Source organism: Ceratosolen solmsi, unplaced genomic scaffold (assembly GCF_000503995.2).
Source record: "Ceratosolen solmsi marchali unplaced genomic scaffold, CerSol_1.0 scaffold14, whole genome shotgun sequence".
Lineage (NCBI taxonomy): Eukaryota > Metazoa > Arthropoda > Insecta > Hymenoptera > Agaonidae > Ceratosolen > Ceratosolen solmsi.
The window spans coordinates 2,405,883-2,414,683 of NW_011948420.1; the positions used below are offsets into that span (position 1 = coordinate 2,405,883).

Sequence of the window (8,801 nt, forward strand, 5' to 3'; positions counted from 1 at the left end):
AACTTATTTCGAGGAGATTCTTTATACATTATTATTTTTAGATATTTTAATTCATAATTTTATTCATTTCAACAAATATTTTTAAAAATTTCCAAAAAATTTTAAGTTAATATAATTTTCGACGAATATTAAATTGTTCAATTTTCATGGGCTCTACTTCAAATTCAAATATATCCACGAATATTAGTTACGCATAAATAATTTGGTACAGTTATAGTTCAGCTGCAATTATATCATGATTTTTTTCTTAGATATATAATGCAATACAAATAAGGTCCTTTATCTGTACAAAAATAGAATCTGTTATTTTATATTTAATTATGTAAATCAATGTCGACTTGTTGCAATAAATCAGGTTCTGTAACAAAAATAATTAAATTACTTTTAAAAATTTATAGAAACATAATTACCACTATCAATATTAATTAAAGTAACATCTATACATATAATAGATGTTTTTAATAAATAAAATACATAGTTTTTAAAATTCTTTTCTAATAAATACTTTAGTTTTGCAATATTACACAATTTTATCATTTGAATTTTCTGCAATAAAAATTTAATTTTAATAGTTTGTTGTTATTGCAATATATTTCTTTGTATAGAAATTTTAAATTTTTTATTATTTCAATATCGTTATAACCGTATTTTGAAAGTTATATGAAAAATTGTTTTAATCTATAATGCACAAAAAGGCGTTGAAAATAATATGAAAAAATTATAAATTATATATTTTTTCTATTGAGTTTCACATTTTATCAAGTTTCAAAAACTAAAAAATACCATTTAAAATTGTCTGAATAAATGATCGGCTATAGAATGATACATTATTCCACGCCAAATTTTAAATACTACAAAATTCTACTGCTCGGTTAAAGCTTGTTGAAATTTTAGTAATATCAACACTATTATACTAAAAAATTTGCAATAAAAATATAATTGTGAATTAATATGCTCAAAATGAAGATGCTATTTTAACTAATTTTTATGTAAATTATGATTGTGTTATATTAATTAACACAATGAATTAATTATTAATATGCTATAAAGTAAATTTTTTTAATATTTTCCTTAATATTATATTAATAGATATCATTTATTATACAAATTTCGATATAATTCAGATAAATGCCATTCATTTTAAATAGAATTTATTATGAATGGCATTTATATGAATTATAATTATAAATTTTGTCTATTACATGAATTATAGACTATGTGTCAGCTTTTATTAACAATTATAAAATTATACATTATATTTTTTCAAATTTATTTATAATACTTTTAGTAATATCATGTAATTTTTAAATTATTTTGTAAAATAATTTTGTATGAATGGTTATTTTATAAAATAGAAAATGAGTTTAATAATAATTTAGACAACTAATAAAATTAAAAATAATTGGATTTAAATGGATCTCGAATAAAATTTAATTAAAGAACAGTTTATAAACAGTATATTACTTTGTAGTTTTTTTAGAATATTTTTTCGGGTATGGCATTATTATATTAAAAATTTCTATCATTTTTCAGCATCAAGGATACTAAATCAATATGAGAAATTTGAGTGTTAAATTGATTTGCAAAGGATCTGTTTAGGGCGAGGTTGGAAGGTTAAGAGGGAATGGCTTCAAATCATTGAAAATAAAAGTATCTGTAATTGGATAAATGGAAAATCGTGGGGCGTAATTTCGAGGCAGATATATATGCTATCATTGAAAACTTGAAATTGCCTGGCAGCAGAGGCAAGCAGGAAGACAGTGTCTGAAACATCGTTGGACTGCCCCGCCAAGCTTGCGTAGACACACATTCACTCGCGCTTGCATATGCAGCTACGCAAACGACGAATAGATACTTCTCATTCTACCACTTATCTCAAGAATCGGTCACCAGTTTCGAATAGTTTTCTATACAACAGGAATTAGATTTCAAGACTAACTTCATGTGCTATATATGGGCTTGCTGAGAGTTCTCTTGTTTTGTCCCGTCGATTGTTATCACCGCAAACTTACTACTGCAAAAGTTACTAACTCTCGGCATGCGGTGAGAGCTAGACTCACACAGTTTCATAGTTCAGTCCTGCTACGGCTCACTCCCTTGTTTCGAAACAGTTTCACCACGGCGAAATTTGGTGGCGATGATGGGTAATAGCGGGGTGGTAGTGAGCCGAAGGCTAGTGGAAGGGAAAGGGAATCGACTTCATGACCTCGTGTTATAGGTACCGTGAAATTAATCAAATGCTAATCGAAGATGCAATCGAGGCTCCCAACTCCATGTCAAATTCAATCATGTGTTCAATAGCTTTACTTCATGATGTCTCTAACTGTATGCGTGCACTATCATAGCATATTTCATTCACTGTTTTTCAAACCCATGTACACAGATTTGAGGAAGTTATGAATTCCGGGACAGCAGGGAAATTAATTAAAACGATGTTGATGTTAGTTAATATACTTTATATCCGGAGTATAATAATAATAATAATAATAATAATAATAATTATTATTATTATTTATATATATATATATATATATATATATATAAAAAGAGTGTAGTATTTGAATCTCTTTGGTTTAAAAATTGAACAATATCCTAACACATTTTGTTGCTGACACATATACTAATTTAATGAGGAATTAATTAAATCAATCTACTCATACATAATCTAAGTATATTAATATATTATTAAAGTTTCAAAAATTATAATTTTTTTTATTTAAATGGATATTGCATGTTATATTATGTACATATTGTATCAGATTATACCACAGTTATTATATATATTAAAAATTTAAGAAATTTTCAAATATATAATTAACAGTGTATACGTTTATATTCTATAATAAAGTTAAAATGAAGAATTCTTTTGAAATAATCAACTTCTTATTTATTACTTGTAAATTATTCAGCATAAAAATGATCATTATAATATATAAAAAGCAATGATAATTTATTACTTTAGTTTTTAATTCAATAAGTTGAAATATTTATTTTAAATGAAGAATAAAATAGAATTGTATAACATAAATAAATAAACACATTACTATAAGTATTTATATTTATTTTATTTTGTTTATTTTGTTGTATAAATTTAATTATTAGTTAATATCATTTACTTTAATTTCAATTTATATTTAAAATATTTAAAATAAATACTTTATCTAAAATATAATCATTAGATTAAATTTTTTTTATTTAATACATAGAAAAAATATTGTTAATAATTGAATATTACTTTAATATTAATTAAATTATAATCTGATCATATAATTAATTAATTCGATTTCATTACTAATGGCATTTAATAAAATAAATTAAACAGTTTAATAAAGAAAATTAAATTAAATTAAAATAAACTCAATCAAAAAATAATTGAAATTATGAATTCGATAATATAAATATTAAGCAAAATCATTTCAGAAATAATGATTTGTATTAATTAATATGTTTATATTTTTTAGTTTTTACATAGATAATTTTCATTCAAATTAAATTTTTTATTTACTAAAATTTAAAGAATTGCAAATAAAATAGATACATTTTTAATTTTCATACCTATATTATCATGACTATATTATTATGACTATTCTGCATTAATTTTATTGCCACAAATTTTATGTTAATTTTAAACGAATCCTAAATTATAACGTATTTTAATAATCAATGTTATTAATTCCAAGTATATGAAATTGAAATTTATTAGTTTTGGCTGCGTAACCACCATTCACTCAAATATGTTTATCCTTTCGAAAAAAATTAAACATTGTATCTATATTTTATATATATGTTTTAAATTTAAAATATAAATTTTTAATAATTTGATTAAGAAAGCATGTATTATCATGACTTAGTATAAAATCTAATATGTAACATAATATGTAGATCGATTTTCTTTTCTATTCTTACGAATTTTCGATTGAACAAAGCAGTTTCAAGTAATAATAATTACTTATGAACATATAAAAAGTATGTGCTCAAATATATAATAATTATATATAATAAAAATTATAATTATTTTGCTGTAATTTTAACAATTGTATAATTACTATTTTCTAAATGTAAAAATAATTTATTAGATTAAATATATTATTTAATATTATTACGTAACTTTAAACGAATTATATATATTGTTATAATATTATGAATTGAATAACTATTAAATCAGAATATTATACATATGCTATACTTAAGTTTATTTTTCATAATACACTATATTATTAATTTTTATAATATACTTGGTTTATTTTCATAAAAAATTTATATCCGATATTACTAAGTTAACTTATATTATGTAAATACAATTATAGTCTTCAAGAACATGTATAAAACTACAAAAGTACTATTAAAAAATACAACAAACTATATGTAAATAATATTTGAATAATTATTGGAGTTTAAAAAGTTGAATTCATTTTTAGACATTTGTAATTACTAATTCATTTCAAGTTTTTATTACAAAAAATATTGGCTATTACCGTATACATTGACGTGTACAATTGTATTTATTCGAAATGATACAGAAGTGAAATTAATACATTCTGTTGAAACATGTTCTTTCATCTTTTTAAATAACGATAATTCTTATTCACTATATTAGAGTTTCTATTTTCTATTGTCTTATTTAATGAAGAAGTATAATCACTGATTGCACCCATTTAGAAGTACAAGAAAGATATACAAAATTACACTCGTTGTTTGGTCAAATATTTTATGTCATTATCGTCGTTCACCTGAAGTCAAAAGCGAAAAACCAACGCATTTGAATTTCATTCTATAAGAAATCAAGCTCTTAAATTACATTATAGGAACTATACACTTTAATGTTTCATATCATTGGCTTTTATAAATTATAAATCTTCAAATACTTATTAATTTAATTGGAAAGTTTAAGAACGTATAATAAGTATTCTACATGTATTTATATACATGCATTTATATAAATATTTTGAACACAAAGTAATATTTCATCTTTTTCATTCTGATTAGATTTCATTCAAATTTTTTATCTTGCGGTTTTTATATGGAACAATCTATTAAATTGAATCTTTTCTTAACCATTTTCCCTTTTACATTTCATGGTAAATAAATAAAATTTGTGATAATATAACGATTTTCTTATAATTTAAAAATCTTGAATACATGAATTCATATTTAAACATTGAATGCGACTTATTAGGGATATCCATAGTAAAATACCATAACTAACAAAAATTTACGTTACATTAACCAACTTTACTTTTATTATATATAAGATGTCAAGCATTTTTTTATTAAAAATAATTTATTAGTATCATTTTATGAATGCTTTATAATCATAGATATATTAATAAGTAAATAATTTTTTTTTTATTCTTCAATGAATAAATCTGTTAGAATATTTAATATCTTAATTTGATATATGAAAAAAGCAGAATATGTTTCAATATTGTATTTTATAATTAAATTAAATTAATGCTTGAATAATTTAAGTATAAAAACGTTTGAAATAATATAAAACTTTATTCATTTCCACGTCGAATGAATTTAATCATGCCTCGTTTATGATCGGTGAAGTTTCCTGACACATGACCTACATACATTGACATATAATTTTGTATTTTTCAAATATTAAATTCATTTCACTTAAAAGTGAAATTTAAAAATAGCAAACTTATTATGTGTTATTTATTGTAATAAATTATTTATACATTTTAAATAAAATGTTCGGATCATATATACAAGTGTAAATCTTAAACCTTTAAGAGACTACACAATATAATAAATATTAATAAAAACAATAACACAGTTCTAAGATGAACATAAAAGATATTTATATGTTTTTGTAACCATTATTTATTTACTAATTGTGTTTCGCTTACCATTTCGATATTCCTCCATATAGAGACTAGCGTGCTGGGATCGTCTCCTATCATTGCCGTATCTGATCCTGGGTTCAATTCTCTGGGCTGAGACGTATGTTGGCGTCGTGAAATCATCCAGGCCTTCGATTTGTGGTAGACTTGTTTGCTTTCGACAAATTACGAGTCCTATCGCTATTCCGATACCAATCAAAATCAACAGAACTGTAACTATATAAATATATAAAATTAAAATCTCAAAAAATATTTTGAGCTATACACATATGTATAATAAATAACAATAGAATTAAAAAAAAGAATTCTTATATTTCAAAGATAAATTATTGTGAAATATTTTTTTATAATTATTACTATGCTGATTATTACATAAAAAATTTTTTTTTTTTAATAGATAGAAATATTCATTAGCAATTTTTGCTATAACTGTTACATCAATCATACTTATCCTATATTAGTAAAAATTCTGTTTTAGGTTCACATTTAAAATATAGAATGTATGATTCACAAGTTGAAATTCATTTTTCTCAGTTCATAATTTAAAAAATTTATAATTATTTAAATATTTTAATTCTATTAATTTCAATCATTTTAAAAATTCTTGAAAATTTGTAATTTTTTGTAGATCACATCAAATGAAAAATGAATGTTTATTAAATATAACCAGTCTACATAATAAAACAAGTTAATGAAAGCTGTTAAAACTAAATTCAATGACGATCATATTTGATGATTCGAACATACATATTTGATAAAAAATGATTTCAATAGTACAGAAAATTTTGCGCTTTTAAATGTCCGTTCATCGGCTTTCTTTTTTTATTTGAGGTGCCTTTTTCCCGAGAATTAACGTCAATTTATCAATTTTAATATTTCTGTTTCCTGTTTCTAGCATTGAGTAATACATGAATCTTGCATTTCTCGATATCCAATTATCATCTGCATATTCTGTGACGAATTAATATGGAGACATTCCAATTACGATCTACACGGAAACTCGTGAGCGTTCACGCATTATTTTTCATTTAAATGACAAATGAGAACGATGAGATCACCGTCGTGCCTCATATCCTTTTGATTTGATAAACAATCAGTCCAATTTTTCAGTTTAATTTATTTCATGTTTTTTCTTTTTAGTTTCTGATCAATCTGTGAGGCAAATTTTAATCCAAACATCTACTGAATGTTTGGCTACTTATTATAACTCAATACCACGATGTAATATTGAAGTAAATTAGCGAACACTTGTCTTAATCAAAATATTCTGGGAAATATATTTCATTCGGATTTCTAAATATTTCTTCAGTTGCATGGTATTTTATATTTAATTTATCTTTTTGATTATAATCTATTAAAAGTTTATTAAAAAGTGTTATATATAGTACTGAATAGTATTGTTACAATAAGAACATATGTACTCAGTGTGATCACGAAGAGAAAAAAAGGACGTATTAGATAGTTAATCTTGACGTATTAAATTGCTCATCACTAGAACTTTCTAATAAAATTACAAACAAATGAAAACAAATTTTTAAAAAGTTATATGAAAGAAAAAAGATTTAGAAAATCGTAGGTGCTGGATAGCGATGGAATAACGGCGTGAAAAAATTTAATAAAGAAAGTGATTGAAATATATATATAAAATTTAAAAAATAACAATAATATCACAATTTATACAAATTATGGGCGAATATGGAAAACACAGTTTACTCGGCGTTTAAATATTAATTATCATTTATATTATATATCTTTGCATAATCATTAATTGATTTGATTAAATATTGATTTATTCAATATCATTTTATATAAGTATTGAAATATTTTCAATAATTCGGATAATTTTTTCGGATACATATTTTGAATGATTAATAATAAATAATACTATAGTTTTAACGATAGATTCTTATTTATCGAAGCATATATATATGCGTGTCTAAAAGTTATAGTTATTATAAGTGTAGTTATATAATTTTTGTAATGTATTCTTAAAGATCGCATTTTTATTGTAGTAATCATACAAATCAATAACTACATATTTAAAAATAAACTATGTTTATAAAGACTGTTGGCTTATTACATTCCAATTTTAATATTTATGATGAAAAACAAATGAATTTTTTTCTTTAAAAATATGGTTATTATAAATATTTATATAAATATTTATTATAAATAAATTATAAATTATTATTAAAAAAATTAATTTCTTAAATTTATAGAAATACCTTTTTAATGAATAGTAAAATAATAATGTAAGACAATTTGCAAAGAAATTAGTCTAAATTAACAAAATTAGTCTAAAGGTATGATCTTTTTAAATATTGTGAGATATTTATGAAGAGAGGAATATCCTTAATATTCAAATATAATGATCTTAGTTTCACGCGAAGTTTTTAATGTTATAGTTTATGTCTACTGTTATTTTTATATATAAAGAAAAACTATATTACAATTTATTTATTCATTACATTTATAACTGTTATGAACAACATTACTTTTGTCATGATTATCTTTATGACAAAATTATTTTATGAATGAATATTAGTTCCGTAAAATTAAAAATTATTTTATTCTTTATAGTTTAAATTTATATTAGTGTTTGTTCGGAAAATAATTCCACAATCTGACTCGTCAGCCAAACATGCAAAAATCAACTTAGAACAAAAAACCCACTAGACGTTGTGTAAGGTTGCCGGGCAAGTAAAGGGTTAATGCATCGATTAAGTAATTAACACATATCTTTATTATTGCTATTTAATTCATTTATTTTACTTTATTTCCAATGGGAATTATTAACCTTGGTTAAATTACAAATGATCTTTATATTTCTTGATAATCTTGTGGTGTTGATATATCTGTTTATTGGATAATTAGAGGATAATCAATTTCTTATTCTCTGCATGTCACTGGTGAGATTATGATTTACTGTAACAAGAAGTAGGTTATAAT

At 22.5% G+C, this 8,801-nt stretch overlaps 1 protein-coding gene across 1 annotated transcript in view; it reads right to left on the reverse strand.

The window, feature by feature from the left end:
• Positions 1 to 241: 241 nt before the first annotated feature.
• Positions 242 to 8,801, reverse strand: part of side (motor axon guidance molcule sidestep) — a 49,845-nt gene continuing 41,285 nt past the window's right edge. Inside the window, exons 11-12 of the mRNA XM_011498249.1 lie at positions 5,859 to 6,068; positions 242 to 358 (exon numbers count right to left, since the gene is read on the reverse strand). Of these exons, the coding sequence (XP_011496551.1) occupies positions 315 to 358; positions 5,859 to 6,068 (254 nt within the window). The 3' untranslated portion in view covers positions 242 to 314. The remainder of the gene's footprint in view (positions 359 to 5,858; positions 6,069 to 8,801) is intronic.